Genomic DNA, 22,259 nt, shown 5'->3' on the forward strand with positions numbered 1-22,259 from the left:
TCAACAAACATGCAAATTCGTTTGGACCCTTTGTTGGAATTTGGTGTACCATACAAGAGGGTTTGATAGATCAAATTTGAGTTGGAGATTATGTGGGAAGCATATGACAGGGGGAGTATTCCAATTGAAATTCTACCTTGCACTAATTTTGGGACATGAAGTAGAAATTTTCCCAAATTCAACTCCAAAAATCATCGTTAGAACCCTCAAAGCAATAGAAGATATGGACTCACTAGGAAGTTGTGAAGACTCAAATGGCAAGGGATGGAGTGGCTACAGATGACCTTGAGAGAGGTTCTTCTTCAACATCAACTTCTGCGGTCAACCCCATAGTTGCCTCCTCATTTTTTGTTCCTAGAACCACACCTAGTGCACAACCATCTATAAGGTCAACTCTTAAAAAAAAGGAGAAGGAAGAAGCTAACAAGTTGGTGGGTAGGTGTTTTCTATGGAGTGACATTCCCTTCAACATTGCCAAGAACAATCCATTTTACCAACCCATGTTTGATGCTATTGCTATTGTTGGCCTAGGGTACAAAGCCCCTTCCTATGATGACTTGAAAGGGCCTATTATTCAAAATGAAAAGGTTGATTGCACGAGCATATCAGGGCATCATGGGCACAAACGGGATGCACTGTGATGTCAGATAGTTGGACTGATAAAAATGGTATAACCCTTATTAACTTCTTGGTTAATTGTCCCAAGGGGACAATATTTATGAAATATGTTAATGCATTTGCACATATCAAAGATGCATGATTATTATGTGATTTGTTGGACCTATTCATTCAAGAGGTAGGTCCACAACATGTTGTCCAAGTCATAACAGACAATGTTGTAAATTATGTTGTTGTTGGCAAGATGCTTATGGAGAGGCATCCTAACTTATTTTGGACACCTTGTGTTGCACACTGTATTGACATGATGTTGGAGGACATTGGAAAATTTCCTTTTGTTAGAGATATTGTTGAATCATCAAAAAGCATTACAAAATTTATATATAATCATGCATCTATGCTTCATTTGATGAGAACATTCACCAAAAAGGAGTTGATGTCCCTGTTATTACACAGTTTGCCACTAGCTTCATATCTCTTCAGTCTCTCTTGAATTTTATGTGAGATGTGAAGAGAATGTTTCTTTCAAAGGAGTGGTGTGCCTTTATCATTTAGCCACAAACCAGATGCAGGCTAGTCTCATACCATAAAATCTTTTGGGTAGCAGTACAGGAGGTGTGTTCCATTATTGAATCTTTGGTAAAGGTTTTTTGATTAGTTAATGGAGACAAGCCCGCAATGGGCTATTTGTTTGAGGCCATGGATAGGACCAAAGAATTCATTTGTAGCTATTATATTGATAAGGGGATGAGGCGTTTGAGAAACAACAACTAATATGGAGAGTGATTGATGGGTGATGAAACAATACACTCCATCATCCCATTCATATTGCAGGGATTACCTAAACCTTGCATTTTCTTACTCCTCTGATTTCATATTTGATATTGAGGTCATGGATGGATTCTTTGCTTGTGTTTAGAAGATGTTGTCATCTCCATCAGAACATGCAGAAATTTCCAAAGAAATGGAGATATATACGATGGCAGGTGGCACAATCAGCTTTGACATGGCTATCTAGGATACGACGACCAAAATACCAAGTAAGCTTTAGTTTGTTTCAATTTTCATTGTCTCTTCATACTTTGCATCAACTTTCAAATTTCAACTTTTTCATATGTTTCTCTTATTTGTTGTAGATGCGTGGTGGAGAAGCTATGGTGGCAGAGTACCTAATCTCCAAAAGCTTTCGATTCGAGTGCTCAACTAAACATGTAGCTCCTGCAGATGCTAGCATAACTGGAGTGTATTTGGAAAAATACACATGAGGAAGTGCAACAGGTTAAAAAATTTCAATTTAATTTTTTGAATTCATTACATAATAAAAAATATAATTTATTGTATTTATAATTATTAATTTATAATTTATGACCCCCATACAAGTTGGAGTCCTAGCACCTTAATAACATGGTCTACGTCTACTACAATCTCCTATTGTCGGTGAGGTAAATTCAGAAGGCACCTAACGTGGAAGACATCTCATTAGATGGGATTGACACCATTGTTGCATTGAGGGTTGAGGCCGAGAGGCCTGTCATGGAATCAGCCCCTGATTGGTTAGACGTGGAGGCAGTGGAGGAGGTGTTAGAAAATGTAACTGGGTTCGGTCTTCAAAAGTAAGTGAAAAGAATTTTATTATTAATTTAACTTGACTTATTAAAGCATGGGTTTCATGCTTAAGTCAAACGCATAGGCCAACCCTCCATTGTAGGCTTTAGGTTATTGTCTAAGTGAAGTTGAAGACTCCTCCATCAAGTCATATACTCATCAAAGACGGCCTCTTCAAAGTCGGCCTCAAAAGAAAAATTATCAACACATGTCGGCTCAATTAAAAGACGAATCTCTTCAAGATACATGTTGGCTCATTTAGGACGAACGAACCACCATATATAACAGCCTGGGATCTTCGCATTACACCAACTCAAAGCTTGCAATTTCAGCGAAATTTCGGTGATCACAGAGAAGAATTTTCGGTGCATTTCAGAGGTAGTTTCGGTGGTCTCTGTGGAACAGTTCGGCGATCTCAAGACATAAATTCAGAACCTCGCATTTCAGAGAAGTTTCTATGATGAAGTCTCGATTATTAGAATATTCCTATTTAGTATTTAATACTCATTCTTTTAGTTGTTGCTATTTTTATTCGTTTAAGCAGTTTCTTAGATGAAACTGAGTGTTTCCATAGAAACTTGATGTTTCTATTATTGTAAATATCTCTGTATTATCATTGAGCTGCTTGCTCATTCTGAATTAATTCATTCAATATTCTTTTATGGTATCAGAGCGAGGTTAAGAGATTTCTTGAACAGTTATTCTCTCTGCATCCTAATCTCTTGAGTTCTTTCTTTCATTCATTTCTAAGGTCGAGCCCTCTGTAAGCCAGGTAGCCTTCACTGAGTCTTAGCCTCGGCTTTGCTCACTGTGATAAAAGCTTACAGTCGTCTATCTCGATACAGAAATGGATTCTTCTCCTGCATTATCATTTCTCTGAGGAATTAAAAATTGAAGAAACTCTTGGATCTGGTTTAGAACAAAATTTAGCCTTCCCTTGCTGGTGTACCGATTCCGTTTGGATAATCGCAGTCGGTTCTTCGTCTCTGTCGTGTTCTCAACATCAAGCAGCGAGGAAGAAATCATCCGCTTCCACTATTTACAGAGTTTCATTCGTAGTGGCGGCTGTGGCCGTAGCTTCTGCTCCGTTTGTATCGAAGCCGCTGTTTTCTTCGCTACAGCACTTTGTGGCGGTGACCGTTTCGTGGGCGCGGGATTCGTTCTCTGGCTGGCTGACTCCGCCATATTTGTTTTTCCTGTTGAACTGCATCTTCCTCGCATTTCCAACTCAGCATTAACTATAAGATCGGGTGCCCGCACCGTCCGTATCTGAACGAATACTTATATTATCTATGTCTTGTCCGCGATAAGTTTGTTGCCAAAGCTCTTTGATGATCTTGTTTATTGTATCATTCTCGCCATACACGCCAATTCCGACGGCTTTCCGGCTCGGAATCAATCGCACGATCAGGAACCCCAGGAGCTGGACCACCATCGCAGTTTATCGGAATTAGCCCAGGAAATCAGCGGGACCAAAGCGGGATCGTGGTCAATCGTAGACAGTGAAAATTTGAGGCAAATTAAAGCCGCGGCAGTATTCTCCGACACGCAATCTGTGTGCAGCGTGGGTTTATCAAAACGACGGCTCACGTGGTTTTCACTTTTTCAGCCCACGTATTGGTCATTATACTGATTTTTTTGCTGGTTAAAAATATAGCGCTCATTTTTCTGTGGAGATATATTTTTGCTAGGTATATATATATATATATATATATATATATATATATATATATATATATATATATATATATATATATATATATATATATATATATATATATATATATATTTTAAACCTGTCTCGCAGAACAAATTCTGTTTTGATTTGCACCAGGATAAGCGGGCAGCTACATTTTTGTGTCAGATTTCTGTATTGTCTTTGGGAAAATGGCCACGCTCACCAATCTGATGTTAGAAGGAAATCAACGCTTTAATGGCAGCAACTATAACATTTGGAAACAAAGAATGTTGACCATTTTTGAATACAGGCGTCTTGATCAGCTCATTTTGGGCAAAGAGCTTCGTCCCGGTACAGCTGGTACCGATCAAGATAAATTTGATGATCGAAATCGAGAGGCTGTTATGCTTCTCAAGCTCTCTGTCGCTGATGATCAGTTACCGCAGATTCCTTCTGGCAAGACAGCTGCCGAGATTTGGGAACAGTTGAAAGAACTGCACGAAACATCTGACAAAAGCAGAGCTTTTTTCCTCAAAAATCAGTTGTTCTCCATCATGATGGACGAACATATGTCTTTACAGGAACATCTCAACAAAATTAAAGACATTCGAGATCAGCTCGAAGCTATTGGTAGGACCATGGAGGAAGAAGATATGGTAGTCATTACTTTGAAAAGTCTACCGAAATCTTATGAACATTTCATAGAAACACTCAACATTACCACCACAAATGTTGATCTGAAGTTTTCAGAGCTATGCACCAAACTCCTGCAGCAGGATCGGTGGAAACAGCAGTTTGGTAGTGGTGCTTCATCAGTGTCTTCGGAAAATGCATTTGCTGCAAAATATCAGTCCTCTCAGTCCTTTCAGCAGAAAGGCTCTTCTCAGCATTTTGATCCTGCTAGGAAGAAAAGTGTGCAGTGTAATTACTGTCACAGGTTCGGTCACATGAAGAAAGATTGCCAACAGAGGATTGCTTCTGAACAGAAGAAACAGGGAGGGCCCCATCAGACAGCAAATGTTGCAGAACATTCTGAGCAGACAGATTCTGCCTTTTACGCCTTTATGGCTAAAAGGTCTTCAAATCATGTTCCTTCCTCTGCCTGGTACATTGATTCTGGTGCATCACGCCATTTCTCTCATAGACGTGACTGGTTTATTGACTTCTCACCTTTCAGTGATTCCGTGGTATTTTGGTGGAGGTGAAAAGTACACAGTAGTTGGCAGAGGTACAGTTCAAATCCAGTCTGGTGGGCGCACACTCATCTTTCTGAATGTATACTATGTCCCTGGTATGGAAATCAATCTACTGTCTGTCAGCCAGATTATGAGGAATTCTCCTCAGCTTGATGTAGTGTTCAGTGCACACAAGTGCTCTATTATTGACAGGGAGACTAGTCTAACAGTTGTTGTTGGCCTCGAAGTCTATACAAACTACTTGACACCGGTGACTCCTCAGAAGTGGCTCTAGCAGCACGTGTCTCTCCCATCAGCACTCTATGGCATCAGCGATATGGGCATCTAAATATGCAGTATCTCTCTCAGCTCTCTCGGGAGGGACTTGTGTCAGGATTACCTGATATTCAGACTCAGCAGTTGGGGGTATGCAGCGCCTGTCAAGCGGGAAAGCAACATCGTTCTTCATTCAAGGATGGAGAATCTTGGCGAGCATCTAAGGTACTCCAGTTACTTCATGCTGATATTTGTGGTCCTATGAATACAGCTTCTATCACTGCTTGCAAATATTTTTTACTTATTGTTGATGATTTCAGTAGAAAGATGTGGGTGTATTTTTTAAAAAATAAATCTGATGCACTTAGTACATTTCAGAAGTTTAAAACCATAGTTGAAAAAGAGTCTAGCTGTAACATCATGACCCTTAGGACCGACAATGGGGGGAATTTTGTTCTTCAGCTTTTGCCAACTTCTGTGATATTCATGGCATCAAACGTCAGTTAACCACCCCCTACACTCCTCAGCAGAACAGTGTTGTCGAGCATCGCAACCGCACGATTGTTGAAATGGCTCATTCCATGCTACAACACAGGAGTGTTCCAAAAAAATTATGGGCTGAAGCAGTACTTACTGTTGTTTATCTTCTTAACCGATCACCTACTCACGCTGTTAAAGGGAAGACTCCTGAAGAGGTTTGGTCTGGCCGTAAACCTAAGATCAGTCACCTCAAAGTATTTGGCTCAGTTGCATATGTTTGGATTCCACCTGCTAAGCGCTCTAAGTTGGATTCCAAAAGCCAGAAACTCATGATGACAGGTTACAGTGATCATCACAAGGCCTATAGGCTGATAGATATAGCCACCGATCGTCTTAGCTTCAGTCGTGATGTAGTATTTGATGAAGACAGAGGATTCTTTCAGTGTTCTTCTTCTGAGCAGTGTTCTGAGGATCAGCCTCACAGTGTTCTTCTTCCGGTCGGTCCACCTGATGGGAGGGATGATATAGCATCAGTATTTGATAATACTCTATCTGAGCTTCCTCCAGAAAACAACCCTCCTCTTGATGCCCCTATTGCTCTTGAGTCTTCTCCACCTCCTCCTGATATTGGTTCCTCTACTCTTCGGCCTAAATGGTGGGCTAAAACCATTGGTGATCTCCGAGATGATGAGCTTCCTGAAGGTAGAACTTCTAGACATAAGAACAAACAACAGTCTACAGTCAATTTTGCTCTTATGGCTAACCTTCACAGTATTTTTGAGCCTCAAACCTATTCAGAAGCTAAGGGTACATCTGAGTGGGAACAAGCTATGGAAGCTGAATTCCAGAGTCTTCAGAAGAATCACACCTGGACACTTTCTGATCTTCCTGCAGGGAAAAAGCCCATAGGCTGCAAATGGGTGTATAAAGTGAAATACAAAGCTGATGGAACCATAGACAAGTATAAAGTTTGTCTTGTGGCTCGAGGGTTCTCACAGAAGGAAGGCATCGACTATGAAGAGACTTTTGCAAGATGAGTACCATAAGGCTTGTCCTTGCCCTAGCAGCTCAGTTCAATTGGAAAGTTCATCAGATGGATGTAAAGAGTGCTTTCCTAAATGGTGATCTCCAAGAAGAAGTCTACATGACGCAGCCTTCAGGATTCAAGGTTGCTGGTCAAGAACAGAAAGTGTGTCGATTAGCTAAAGCCATTTATGGATTGAAGCAAGCTCCTCGGGCTTGGTACATGAAAATTGATCAGTATCTGACAGATCAGGGTTTTCAGCGGAGCCCATCTGATGCAAACCTGTATATCAAGCATACTGCTGATGATATCTTGCTTGTGGTTGTCTATGTGGATGACCTTATCATTACTGGCAGCTCTGCACATTTGATCCATGGGATCAAACAAGATTTATGCAGAACTTTTGAGATGACAGACTTGGGACTTCTTCATTACTGTCTGGGGGTTGAAGTTTGGCAGACTGAAAATCATATTTTTCTCTCTCAGTCCAAGTATGCAAAAAATCTTGTGGATAGGTTCAGAATGCAGGATTGCAAACCAGCCACGACTCCTATGGAACCTGGGCTCAAACTTCATCACAGTCATCCTCTCCCCTTGTGGATGAAACTTTATTCAGGCAACTAGTGGGCAGTCTCATCTATCTTACTGCCACCAGACCTGACATCAGTTTTGCAGTAAGCTATATCTCCCGCTTTATGTCAGCTCCTAAAGCTGATCATTGGATAGCAGCAAAGCGTGTGCTACGATATGTGCGTGGTACTTCTGATTATGGCCTCTTATATACTCGCAGTTCCAATCCTATTCTCAGTGGTTACACTGACTCTGACTAGGCCGGTTCGGTTGATGACCGTAAATCTAAAGCTGGGTATGTGTTTAGTCTAGGATCTGGTGCTGTTACTTGGACTAGTAAGAAGCAACAGGCAGTGGCTCTCTCCTCAACAGAAGCAGAGTATCAGGGAGCAGTTAAGGCATCCTGTGAGGCAGTTTGGCTTCGACGTATGCTTGCAGATATGCATGTTTCCCAGACCGGGCCTACTTCTTTGTTTTGTGATAATCAGGGAGTTCTCAAACTTGCCAAAAATCCAGTCTTTCATGAAAGAACAAAGCATGTGGAAACTCATTGCCACTACATTCGCCAGCTTGTTGAAGACAGCTCAGTTCAGTTGCAATATGTTCCTACAACAGAGCAGCCCGCCGACATCTTCACCAAGCCTCTTGGTCCTGATAAATTTGTAAAATTCAGAGGGTCTATTGGTGTTGTAAATAGATTGAGTATTAAGGGAGGGTATTAGAATATTCCTATTTAGTATTTAATACTCATTCTTTTAGTTGTTGCTATTTTTATTCGTTTAAGCAGTTTCTTAGATGAAACTGAGTGTTTCCATAGAAACTTGATGTTTCTATTATTGTAAATATCTCTGTATTATCATTGAGCTGCTTGCTCATTCTGAATTAATTCATTCAATATTCTTTTATCGATGACCACAGTAAAGTGTTTCTACAGTTTCTCTGCCCTTTCAGTGTTAGTGTATTTCGGTGTAAACTACAGAAATGAAGTCTTATCACAGTGCCACTGTCTTGGTAGAAGAAACCGGTGTCATGTTATCACAGGTCTCAGTGTGATGAAGATCTCGACACTGTCTCAATGAAGAAAGGTTTGGTACAAGGTTTGATGAAAGTGATAAGTTTTCAATGCTGCCACATAAACAAGGATTCGGTACCCTCTTAGTGACAAGGACTCGGTGCTCACACAGTGACATGGATCAAACTTAGAGATGAAGGATGACTTGATGGAGAGAGTCTAGTCTAGTTTGTAAGGGTCTTGGTTGTCTCATCTTGAATCTACTAAAGGAAGAATTTATGACTGGGTTTTCCCCTCAAGGAGGGGTTTTGCCCCGACAGCGTGCCTACATCTTGTGTTCTCTTCTATTTGTTGCTTGGCATTAATCTTGATGATAAGAAAAGATAATTAAGAGAACGAATACTAATAATGAAAATATCACAAGTTAATGTTATTAGAGGAAAATCGTCTAAACTGCCTAACCTATGGAATTTCCAACATGGTATCAGAGCTATGATCATGATAAAAGGCAGTTCTGGGTTAATGAAACTAATGGAACTCGCTATAGAAACTCAGATGATCTCGGTGATGCCACAGAACGTCGGATCTCTGAAATTATTGCGAATTGGTTTCAGTGCTATTACGCAGTGAGAAAGTTTGGACTATCTCTGAGATAAAATTCAGATCCTTCCAAAGATTGGGTTCTAAGTATTTCGGTGAAGATACAGTTGAAGTTCAGAAATCACAGTTCGGTGCTATGAGACAGAATACAAGCTTGGATCTCAGAGAAGGGTATGGTAAAATTACAGTGATCTCTATGGAAATATTTTCGGTAACCTCAGAAGTAATTTCAGAGCTCAGATCTCAGAGATACTTTCAGTAATCTCATACATAAAAATGCAGATTGTAGTGGAGACAATTCGGTGATGGATCACAGTGACTCGGCCTCATGGTTTAGTACTACTATAAGCTCAGTGTTATCATAGTTCGATGCTCTCACAGTATGGGTGCCATTTTAGTTCGATGCCACCACAGTGACCTCAGTTTGGAGTTGTGACAATGACTTCAATATCACAGTGACATCAGAAAAAAGATCTCAGTGATACATCACAGTGAAGGGTTCGTTGTTTCCACAGTGAGTAGGTTTCAGCGTTACTATAATAACACAATTTTGGTGCAATCACTGTCTCGTTACAACTACAAAGAAAAGGAGTTCAGTGCCACCACAATGGTTCGGTGTCACTAGAATGTAAGGGGTTCACTACAGTAAGAAGGGATGGAACTTGGTACAGCTGCCTGTGGAGATCTATCAAGCTCAAGCACAAGGTACCAGCTCAAGAAAAATCAAGTAAGTATTTAACAAAATGTATTTGCAACAAATCAAATAAAGTACATAATCATAAGGTACATTTATGAGCTTTTAGATTTCTATTAATGATCCTTGTTTGTATCTAGTCTAGAATTAAGAGTGTGGCCTCGAGGGGGGTTTTGCCCCGACAGCGTGCCTATATCTTGTGTTCTCTTCTATTTGTTGCTTGGCATTAATCTGGATGATAAGAAAAGATAATTAAGAGAACGAATACTAATAATGAAAATATCACAAGTTAATGTCATTAAGAGGAAAATCGTCTAAACTGCCTAACCTATGGATTTTCCAACAGGAGGCAGCAGTTGCCAAGGAGGAGCAGGAACAAGAGGAGGAGGTGACACCACCTACCATGGTCACCAGTAGAGGACATGGTCTACCTCCTCCAAGCCCTAGTTTTTCAGCTTCTAGAGGACATCAGAGTCCATTCCTGCCCCCAGGGTCTCCATCTAGAAAGAAAGTTGTTACATTTCATTTCATCGTATATGACTAATGATATCAGATACATCATTATATTTTTTGTTTATATTTTGAGGCTGAGTCAGAACTTAGGATTCGAGACATGATTCATTGTTATGTGTAATGTAGCACTAGACATATTACACATCTTATATGTTAGTTTTATTTTCATATTTATGTGTCAATGCATTTATTTTATGTTGTTGATGCTTTAGATAGTAAAAAAAATGGAAAAAAATGAATATTTTTATATTTTATTAATTTTTCTGATTTTACCAATTTTTCCCCATTTTTTATGATTTTTTTCATTTTTCGGACCCTTGCTGATTTAATCTCGATTGCGATGTTCGCAACACTGAAATCTACAGCATGCTATAAGAATGCCAAATGCTATTAAAATGAAAGAGTCTGATTCATAAATGTTATTGCCTCAATAGTTGCATTTGTACGAAGTGGAAGAAAAATAGGAAGGAAGAGGATAACCAATATCCATGGATTTCCAAGTATGATCAACCAGATTAACGAATGCCCATGTGCAAAACAATTCCACTGATAAATTGATCTAAAATACGAAGCAAAAAGTATACAAAGTGTGCTACAAAGGACATTAATTTTAGATCTGTGATGAGAGCATATAGAATATATGTTTGTTATAAACTTATTTTATATAGCCCATAAGAAAATAATGCACAAGACTTGGCAAATTATAAGCTAAAGGAGAAATTAGGCAATAAAAACATTGGAACTATCTAAAAGTAAGTCGTATGTATATTATTTTACCTTACATGCACAATGAATGTATTAAACATAAGCTTCACGCTGTTTAACTGGCAGCTCTAGATCCTGCCAATCCCCAACCAACGGAGAAAAATAATGGTTCACAGCTTCTCTAGACACTTGCTCAAGGCACGGGGGATCCCACTGCAAATTCAAAAAAGGAATCCGATTATAACTCCAAAAGGTCCTTCAATGTCTGGATAACAGCAAGGCCATTAACCATACTCATAATCAAACTTCATGAGACAGAGGAATGTAAAAAGAATGACCCAGTGAACTACACTTAATTTTTCACACTCTTTAAAGAATAATCTATATGACAACTCAGAAATAAAATCAAAACTTTTTCATTTAAGTGTTGCCTTCTAGTGATGGAGTGAACTGGACTTATCAATACCATATAGATGCAAACAAGTGTGATAAGTAATAAATTTTGTTTCTACATAATATTATCTCTCTACTGCATGTGTCAGTGAGATTATATATAATTTCAGGTCATATTAGTTCTATGTGATTTGTCGTCATTTTCAAATCTGCGTCACGTCCCTCTCCCCCTTAACATTTAATAGGGGTAGATAGCAGTAGCACTAAGTTTGAAAAAACATCAACATATTGCTAGTTTTAACCCATAAAAAGGCATTTGAACTCCCTTGTTAGGGATGTTGAGTGTTTTAGGCGATTCTCTTGTAAGAATAAAGCTACTTTTGCTTAATAGAATGTTGTTTTCCTCTTATTGTCTTGCTAAATCTTATCACCTGCCCAGTCCCTGGTAGGAGACATCTTAGATGAGACTTGCAATTCGTGGCAGTTACAAAGGATGATGCAAGGTTTCCATAGAATACAGGGGGTATTTTCAATGAGCATTGTCCACAAAGCTTCCATGGGAACGCATGCATGGCTATTATGGTATACATCTATTTCTAGAAAGTCTAGTTTTAAGCATTGCTACTTTTGGAAGACTATTTTCAGGCATTACTATCTTTAGAAGTTGCTATTTTTAGACAATGTCACTGCTCTTTTGGGGACGCAGCAAGTATGTAAGTTTAAATCAACTTAGACGTGGATGATGAGTCAGCTTTCAATCTACTTGCTTCATGGGGGTCAAAACTGGTCAAAAGATTGTCTATTTTCAGCAGTCAAAGGATGTTATCCCAGAGGATATTGACAGTGAGATTCAGCCAGATTTGTGGAATTCAAACAAGTCTTATTTCAGTACCTTCTCACTTCCAATATCACTTTGGAATCTTTACTACCCTTGGCCATGGTTCCCTATGTGAGATGCATTAACATCTTTCATGCAAATAAGGATTTTCAAATTCTGTAATTTCATGAGGGTGGCATGTGACAAGCAAAGTATGCATGAAAGTTGCATGAGATATGCATGACATGCAAGCTATTTATAACTTCTTTCTTATGTTTAGGGAACAAAGGCCTAAGAAAAGTAACTTAATTGATTTAAGTGGCTTATATTTGGTAAATCAATGATTTAATCTCATCCCTCAATCTAGGCCTTAAAGATGTTATAAATTGCGCCTAAGGGAAGAGGCTAAGACACAATCATTGTTGAGCGCTTAGCGAGTGATTTTCCGGGTGAAAAAGCTCAACGTGACCAAGGAGATTCAGGAGGACACTAAGAATATTTTGCGAGGAAATCTATAGATCAAATAGGAGGAAGGAGAAGGCCGAGTTATAGGTCCTCTTATGTAATGTCACTTCTCGAATGATTGGCAAAGGGATGGCTCACTACCTCATTTTCGACTCCCATGGGCTAGAGTCGTAATAGGACAATAATAAAAGAGGGTCAGTTAATAAATAAACGTCAATTTTATAAAGTGACGTTATAGTGACAATAATAAAAAAAGATGGAGGAGAACATTAGAAAATAAAATAAAAATTAATTCAAATTGGAGGAAAGGAGGGAAATTGACGAAAAAAGGAAATTAAAAGAGGAGAATGGGATTTTCCTCTCATCATTGTGTAATTGCCTTTTCTGGAGATTGGATAGGAGAGTGAAGCATCTCATCTCTTCCTCGAACAAAAACCCATGGAAGGAAATCTAGTTTTCATGTACAATCATCTACCCTAGCCGGGTTAGAGAAGGAACCACCCAAATCTCTCATCAAATTTCATACCAGAGAAAGTTTAGATTTGTCAAGAATCTCATTGTGACATATTTACATTACTCGGGGACTCCTCTTTCATCACACAGATCAAGGGTGTTTCAAGTGGATCGTGCCTGTATTGATACTTTCTGAGTGCGGGTGGTGAATCTCGATTGGCCTATGTGTTGATTTGGGGTAGCATCGGATGTGCTCTAGCCACGAAATTTGGTGGAGAGGTTGGGGCACATGAGATCTCCAATACCTAGAAAGGGTTTGGGCAGATTCCAAACATATCAAGAGATATTAAAATAATTAATATTTTTCATGGAGTCCCTAAGTCTAAACTTAGAGAAAATAAAATATTAATGTGTATTAATATGAATATGTGTTAGAGTGGTCCAAAAGACATGGATCAAGCCAGATCCAACCTTAGCCGTTGATTAGGGACTTAATCTCGGCCATTGAGATGTCAATGGGAAGAGTATAAGAGGAGGCTTGAGGGTCACTTGGAGAGCACACCAAATGACTAGTCATTTTATTCTCTAGAGCGGGGTTTGCTAAGAGAGATAGAATCAGTGATTGGGAGAGCAACTAAGGGGCATTGAGTACAGAGAAACAGTGTCGGGAGAGCAGCGCAGCAGCCAAGGAGAGTGACGCAGAGCCAACAAGGGCTCACGCAGGACCACGCAGAGGCAACCAAGTGTTGCGCAGAGCACCAGTGAGGCCAACGTGTCTGACGCAGGGCCTCCTGGGGCTGACGCAGGCCAAGAAAGGTTAACGCATGGTCAGCGTGAGACAGAGAGGGGCTGACACAGTCCAGATTGGGCAGACGCTAGTGTTGCAGAGCAGATTTGCGCTGAGGAGCTACCGGATGGATTTTCCAGGGTTTCAGCCAGGAGATTTCTCTCAAACTGTGAGATATAGCTGCGAAGGAGCTATCGGAAGGATTTTCCGGGGTTTCAGCCAGGAGATTTCTCTCAAACTTGAGATATAGCTGCTGAGGAGATTCTCTGTTGGGTAGGCCAGTTTCGACACCCATATTGTACTCTCATATTGCTTAATAAGAAAACCCTCAGATAGCTGCATCAGTTTTCCCGCATTGGGTTTTTCCAGGGACATTGGTCCAAAAATAATGGTGTCATGTGGTGTGTTTGTTCTTGTTTCTTTTAATTGTTGATCTGTAATATGTTGAGCATGCACTAGTGTTTATTTTCAGTATTTACTTTGTAAATAACTTGTTAAAGAAAAATAACAAATAGGTAGGAATAAATCAGAAAAAGTGCATGAAGGGTTTCTAAACTAAGTAAACTTAGAAACTTCAACATGGTATCAAAGCGTGATTGCAAATCACAGGAGGACTAAAAGACATCAGCCGAGCAGAGCAATAGCAGTAGAAAATAGTTATCCCGAGGTGACAGAAGTTGTTTCTAGCAGCGCAAAAGCCAAGAAGTGTGACGCAGAGCCAGCGTGAGGCAGAGAGGGGCTAACACAATTCACAGAGAGGCAGTTGCTGGAGTCTGGAAGGCTGCAGAAATATTGCAAAGTGGAGTTGGTGAGGTACTGTAGTTAGAACAGTACCTGACAAAGCAGGGCCAAAGGAGATGTTACCGAGGGTTTCTAGCCCAGGAACCTGGTTCAGCAGTGTAGTTGCACAAGACGATCTAAGTAAGCGGCATTTCAACAAGCGACAAAAGGATTTCCAAGAGGGAAATCAGGACTCAGAGGGAGTCCAGAAGAGAACTTCGAGACGGGAAGTAGAGACTCAGAGGAGTCGAACAGAGAAATTCCAAGAGGGAAGTAGAGGAGCGTCATGGAACTACACGGGGCAAGAGACCAGGATAGACTGGACAGAGCATTGAACTTCGCAGTCTGGAAGGCCAGAATCTTATCAGTGCTTGACAGGCATCATGTCAAGAACTTTGCCTTGAAGGTTATAGCTATCTAGTCAACCCCAATGATAACGACAAGTACGAAAAGGCGATGGCGAGGGCCAAGTGCATTATCCTTGACAGGGTCAAGGATCATGAGGTAGCACATATAGCCGAGAAGGAAACGGCAGTTGAGATGTGGGAGGCTCTCAAGAACCTATACCATCATACTTCTATGCAAAGAAGAATGTTGCTCAAGAACCAGATGAGGTCGTATCAGATGAAGAAGGGTCAATCGATTAACACCTTCCTCGGTGGACTGAATGAGATCTGAGACTAGTTGACTGCTATAGGAATGACATCGAATCAAGAGCTTATGGTGAGGACAGCCCTGAAAACTGTCTCAGAAGATTGGGAAGCGTTTGTCCAAAGTATCCTGGGCAGAGGGACTCTCCTACCTTGGGACGAGATATGGGCAGCTCTTCGCCAGGAAGAGATCAGATGGCAGTCGAAGACAGGTAGCAGCAACAAAGGGATCAAGGTCACGCAGGAGGAGGAGGATGTGGCCCTAGCATCCGAGGGAAAACAGGAGAAGCAGAAGAAGAAAGATCTCTCCAAGATCAAGTGCTTCCATTGTGGGGAGATGGGTCATTATGCGACCCAGTGCCCAAGGAAGAAGAGTAAGGGAGAGCCTTCCGAGACTAAGGCAGCGCCAGCACAGGCAGAGAAGGAAGTTTTGGCAGGCGATGACTGTGTCATGAGTGCACACGCGCCACTTGAGCGGAAGTGGGGAGACATCGAGCTGTAGTCAGATGGACTACAGGAAATGAGGGGCAGGATCCTCGAGGTACCCAACCTCTTGGATTAGACCTTACTACGGGAGCCCCGAAGAGGAGTAGCAAGACTGGATAAGTGGGTGGAGACGGATGCAAATGGAGCGGCAAAGAGAGCTACAGTGCAGGAGTCCCAAGACAGCGCAGAGCTAGCAGGCTGCAGCAGTGCGAGAGGCACAGGAGTGTTGCACCAGTGCAGGAAGGCACAAAGAGGTGTGCAACGGTGCGAGATGCAGGGAGGTGTTGTAGCAGCGCAGAGGTCAAAGAGAGGGAGCACTTGCCAGCGATAGAGGGAGCTTCAGCATCAGTGGGTGTTTCTAGCCCAACAGGGAGGTCAATTGGGAGATCAGTTACTTACTTCTCAGTAACTGAGTTGTAGTGCAACAGTGGGCAGCACGATGCAGCATGATGAGAGGAGGTGCAGTGCAGATGCAGTGCTGGGAGAAAGGACCAACAACAGCACGGATGCAGAGGAAACTGTTGTACAGATGCAGCAGTGGCAGTGGCAGAACCATGGGCAACAATACAGGAGGCAGCAGTGCAGAGGATGGTGGGTAGGAAGGCATAGCATCAGCACAGGTACCGATGCTGGATGATCAGAGTAATACTTTGTGAAGAGTATTGCTAGAGCACATTCCTCGCTAAGAGGGAGTGTTGATTTAGGGTAGCATCGGATGTGCTCTAGCCACGAAATTTGGTGGAGAGGTTGGGGCACATGAGATCTCCAATACCCAGAAAGGATTTGGGCAGATTCTAAACAAATCAGGAGAATTAAAATAATTAATATTTTTAATGGAGGCCCTAAGTCTAAACTTAGGGAAAATAAAATATTAATGTGTATTAATATGAATCTGTGTTAGAGTGGTCCAAAAGACATGGATCAAGCCAAATCTAATCTTAGCGGTTGATTAGGGAATTAATCTCGGCTGTTGAGATGTCAATAGGAAAAGTATAAGAGGAGGCTTGAGGGTCACTTGGAGAGCACACCAGATGATCAATCATTCTATTCTTTAGAGCGGGGTTTGCTAAGAGAGATAGAATCAATGATCGGGAGAGCAGCTGAGGGGCATTGAGTATAGAGAAACAAAGAAGGTAGAGATTGTGTCAGGAGAGCAACGCAGCAGCCAAGGAGAGTGACGCAGAGCCAGCAAGGGCTCGCGCAGAACCACACAGAGGAAGTCAAGTGTTGCGCAGAGCACTAGTGAGGCCAGCGTGTCTGACGCAGAGGCCTAGAAAGCTGACCCAGGGCCTCCTGGGGCTAATGCAGGCCAAGAAAGGCTGACGCAGGCCAGCATGAGACAGAAGGGACTGACGCAGTCCAGATTGGACAGACGCTGGGGTTGGAGAGCAGTTTTGTGCTGAGGAGTTGCCAGAAGGATTTTCCAGGGTTTCAGCCAGGAGATTTCTCTCAAACTGTGAGGTATGGCTGCTAAGGATATTCTCTGTTGGGTAGGCCAGTTTCGACACCCAGATTGTACTCTCATATTGCTTAATAAGAAAACCCTCAGATAGCTGCACTGATTTTCCCGCATTGGGTTTTTCCGGGGGCACTGGGTTTTTCTGGGGACATTGGTCCAAAAATAATGGTGTCATGAGGTGTGTTTGTTCTTGTTTCTTTTAGTTGTTGATCTATAATATGTTGAGCATGCACTAGTGTTTATTTTCAGTATTTACTTTGTAAATAACTTGTTAAAGAAAAATAACAAGTAGGTAGGAATAAATCAAAAAAGTGCATGAAGGGTTTCTAAACTAAGTAAACTTAGAAACTTCAACATTATGCGTGTTCCTACTGAACTTGGAGGATTGGATGGTTGTTTATGGATAATTGACTACATTGGACGAATGGGGTTAGTTTTGCATACTGGCCTAAACGTACACCCGAGTAGCTGACCGATAGAACACACATGGAGAGGGTCGAGCCACCTAGAGGCTACGATCAGGCTAATCGTGATGGTTTGTGTAACCAAGAGGAAGATCACGTTGTTGTTGGTACCTACGAGGGAGTATAAAGGCGCCATATTGGTTGATCACATCCCTGTAGGGGATGCCAAAGGATATACACTAGCCGCAACACTTGAATAGACTTACCTGGGCAGGGATCAGGTTTGACATTGAGACAGGAAGGTTGCATCAACCAAGCAAGGGAGGTGGGGCCATTAGGAAGCAAATCAGGCCTAAGGCAAGGAGACGTGGGACGAAGGATGTGTTTGAGAAGTTCCACATGAGACCATCAAGAGCCTATGATGGTAATATATCGAGTGGAGTTTGGAAGGGGTTGAACAGCCATATACTTCATGCAAAGATGGTTGTTGTGGGATCGTACAGGCACTAGTAGTTTTAGCAAGTCTGTGCAAGGTCATTACAGGGGGTGTCAACTGCTCAGCCTGGTTGAGTTAATAGCGGACTCAAGAGGGGAGCTTGTTAATAGGATTGAGAGCACATGAACTCGCAGGAGGACCAGAACAGTTGTTCATGGTAGCCATCTACAATTAAACTATCAGGCAGTTGTAGATAGTACTTACATGAGCTAGATCATCCTTTCTTGTAGCTGAGGTTGTGAACCAAGAGGCAACAAGCACACATTAAACCTAGGCCAGCCATTGAGTGCCTCATCTCTACAAGAAAGGAGGATTAAACATTGGAGGAGATTCTTTTATTCTAGATATTGCTAGTAGCTTCAATTCCCATTATCTGATCATCGCAAAAAATTGTTACATGCATGTTTTCCTCAATTTATTCCTTGCAATAAAGTCAATAACCTTGTCTACGCTATTTATTATTTATGTGTGGCTGTGTTGAAATGATTCCTTGTCCATGCAAACAACTTGAAAGGACAACCAACAACAATTAAAATCATAAACAATACAACAAGAAAAACATACCAATCAGTAGGGAACCCATACAATTTACAGTCAATAGTGGTTAGGGGCTTTACAGGGGAATCAAAGTCGGTGATTCTGCTAGCTTGTGGGAAAAGTAATTGAATGTTCCCTGAAGACACAGCTTACATCACATACCGAAGACAACGGAGAAGGGGAGGTTATCCTTTACCGAAAGAATCAAATTCTGAAGAAGGGGAAAGCATGGGAGACATGCCTGAACAACCAGGGAACAAGACACTGGACATATTGAATGATCTCGCTCGGGGTCAACAACAGTTAGTCCAGTTGATCACACAACTAGTAACAAACAACCAAAACCAACATGCAAAGAACCATGAAGTAGGTGGGTCCAATGCACATAATAGAGAGCAGGGGGAGAGCAGTAACTCCCATCCACTGGGACTGGAAAAAGTGGGACAGATCCCCAACACCTCAAGCAAACCAACCCTTAGACCTTTCCTGTTGATTTCTCCTTGGCAATTCAAAATCAGGGCTATGTCTAAAACACGATCATAAACACATTAAAATGTCACAACACCAAGCACTTTGCACTGTGGAAAATGTACAACAATGAATCAATGAAGTACACAAAAATTTTACACAACCTAAAGCTTGCTTGTATTACAACTTTAATACAACAAACATAGGGCTCTCATACTAGGGATCATGGCCCTTACAATTAGCCCTGATAAAAGGAAAACTAGGGCTTGATGTCAACAACTTATGACTATCAATCTACCCAAGAACAAGAACAAACTTGACTTACTGAAGAAGCACTAACACTAGCCCTTTAATCCACTTGCCTTGAACACCTGGCAGGTCATTTGCCACCAATACACGCAGAGTATTGTTGCTCCAATGCCTCTGCCTTTGCTGCTCACAAGGAAGTATGCACCTTCATATTCTCTTGCACGATCAGCTGAAAAATTTGCCTTCTATCAGTCCACTTGCTGCTCCAAGAAGACTAAACATCAGATCTTCTCAAACTCTGTGTCCACACAATAACTTTGCTACTCCAGAAATCATGGTACGCAACGTCTTCTCAAGCATCCCTCTAACTGTGAATCTGCTGCTTCAAATCACTAAACATAGGGCACAAAACCAACAACGCACAACCACATTGTTACTTTAATATGACTGTACATAGCCTCTAAACCAAGGTCTGCAACATACAACAATTCTACCCTTGAATATATTGTCAATGCAGCCCTAAACCATGTTGTCCAATAACCCCTTGTTGGATAGACTTCAACACATACCCCTCAACACTCTTCTCCACGTCATACAAGCCACTCACAATGATTTCCGAGCTTCCTTATCTACTTGAAGCTTGACATTGTCCCCATCCCAAATTAGAGGTCAGATTAGGCCTCCTTTAGGTCTCGACCTCCCTTAGAAAACCTTGTGCATGCCTTGAGACCTTGTTGAGAAATCAATGCTAGTAGAGTTAGGGTTAGATTTCTCTCTCTTGATAATTACTTGTGAATTATGTTGCCTTCTTTTACTTCTTTGTTATATTATCTTTTCATCAAATTACCAAATTCTGTGTGTATGAAGATCACAAAAACACAAGACACAAGTTGTAGGCACTCTGCTAGGGCAAAACCCCTCTCTAGCGGAAAACGCAGTCAAAAATTTCTTCCTTCAATAGTTTTCTTGAGACTCTTCAACCTAGACACATACCTCCTCCAACCACCAAGTCAACCTCTTCTTGTAGCAACTTCGACCTTGAAGCAACAACACTTCGACCCAGGGAATGGCAGCAGCAGCAGCTTTGACTTGACAACAAAGACTTCAATCTCCTAGAGGGATCCACATGAGAGAGAGATAGATATCCCAAAAATTCGATCTTGCCTCTTTCTTCCTTCTTCTCCAACTTCGCACTCCTTTTAGCCTCATTTCCTACTTCGCACTTTTCTAGCTCTTTCTTTTGGATATCAAACTTATGTGAGAGAGAGTGAATGCTCCAAATGAATTCGAACTGCTCCAATATATAGGCTTCTGGCGAGGTCGAATTACCCAATTTGAGGCCAACTTGATCTCCTTGAGGCCGACTTGGTGTGGAGGGGACAAATAGCATATTTGACTCCATATTAATTCTTTTTACATTATTCAAAAGCCCAAGAAGGGTCTCTTTAAATGGACAACAACTAATGACTCAAAATAAAATTAGAAGTCTTCAATGGGGACTTTGACCTAAAACGTGATGATCCAAGCATGAAACCCATGCTTTAATAAGTCATACTAATAACAATAATAAAAATATCTTCTTCATTCTTTTGATAAATACATTTCAATGTGACTCAAATACATTTATGAAGACCGAACCTAGTTATGTTTTTCAATGCTCCCTCTTAACTAGGGAGGTATTCATACTTACATATACAAGTACATGGAAGATCTCAAAACATATGAACTATGAAGAGTTTAAGCACCGCAATGCCATGGACTAGATTCCTAACCAGGGCAACCTATCCAAGGTCCTTCAACAGTTTAGGCACTCATGGTGCCATGGACTAGATTCCTGACCATGGCAATATATGCGGGTGGGAATAAGATGGACTAAAGCTTTCAGCACGTTTAAGTACCATCAAGCTTAATTGCTAACCATCAACCTAGGGATCCAGGTGTGTATCCGAGGTCAGAGCTCTATGACCAATGCCACCCTCCCTACTTCAGGATCCAAACATCAACACAAAGTGTCAGCCAGATGTCCTCCCAGGCAATGTGTCTTACACACAAAGCCTCAACACTCCCAATTATTCCAATCGATAGCAAATCCTCCCTGATCAAACAGATCAGTAACAAATCTCTCTCGTGTAACCAGCATGCTATCAAACCTCTTGAGAGATTTACCTGTACAAACACAACCCCAATCAGTAACAAAATTTCAAATGTACATAAGTAAACACAAACCTCCGGGGTCTTTTAGACAACTAGATGTTGCTTCTCAATTTATCACAGTAGGACTTTCAAATGAATCTTGACAGAAGATTCCTCAATCATACATCTTCCTTTCCTACTTCACATGTAGCAACATATTCTATAATCAGATCCTGCTTTCCTTATCTCAGTAGCCCCTCAAAATGCATTCTCCAATTTTCTTCTTTCAAGGTGTCCATCATGACTATAATATGCCCTCCCTCTTAACTAGGGAGATTTCTTTTATCCATGCTCCCTCTTAACTTAGAGAGATCAACTTCTTCTTATGACATTGGAGAATCTTTCATGGCTTCCATCCTTCCCATTAGAGTAATCATGACCATTATCATTCATATAACTTTCTTAACCATGCTTATCATATCAGCTTTATTTATGAACATCTTCACCATCTTGAAGATTTGTACCTGCACAACTTAGACAGCAGATACAACCAAATCTGTATAGAAGCATGAAGTTAACTATATCATAATCATAAAATAATGGAAGCATTTAGACACTAGTCATCAAATACCTAAACTTAGTAAGGTTTACAAGAAATACATACATTTATACGTCAACTATATCTCAGGGTTTTGTCATAAACCCTAGATTTCTTCATCAAGACTTCAAATA

General features: G+C 41.1%; 1 protein-coding gene across 4 annotated transcripts in view; it reads right to left on the reverse strand.

Moving 5' to 3' along the window:
- Nucleotides 1-22,259, reverse strand: part of LOC149239491 (3-hydroxyisobutyryl-CoA hydrolase-like protein 1, mitochondrial) — a 328,118-nt gene that overhangs the window by 85,284 nt on the left and 220,575 nt on the right. For 2 of the 4 annotated variants that reach the window (XM_089373436.1, XM_089373434.1), the window contains exon 13: nucleotides 11,028-11,163. In XM_089373436.1, the coding sequence (XP_089229562.1) occupies nucleotides 11,044-11,163 (120 nt within the window). In that variant the 3' untranslated portion in view covers nucleotides 11,028-11,043. Of the gene's footprint in view, nucleotides 1-11,022; nucleotides 11,164-22,259 lie in introns of all 4 variants that reach the window. The other 2 variants (XM_089373435.1, XM_089373433.1) reach the window with 1 other exon arrangement.

The sequence above is a fragment of the Pinus tabuliformis genome, chromosome 8, assembly GCF_031772625.1.
Source record: "Pinus tabuliformis cultivar Carrire ecotype Pingquan chromosome 8, CPIR1, whole genome shotgun sequence".
NCBI classification, from domain to species: domain Eukaryota; kingdom Viridiplantae; phylum Streptophyta; class Pinopsida; order Pinales; family Pinaceae; genus Pinus; species Pinus tabuliformis.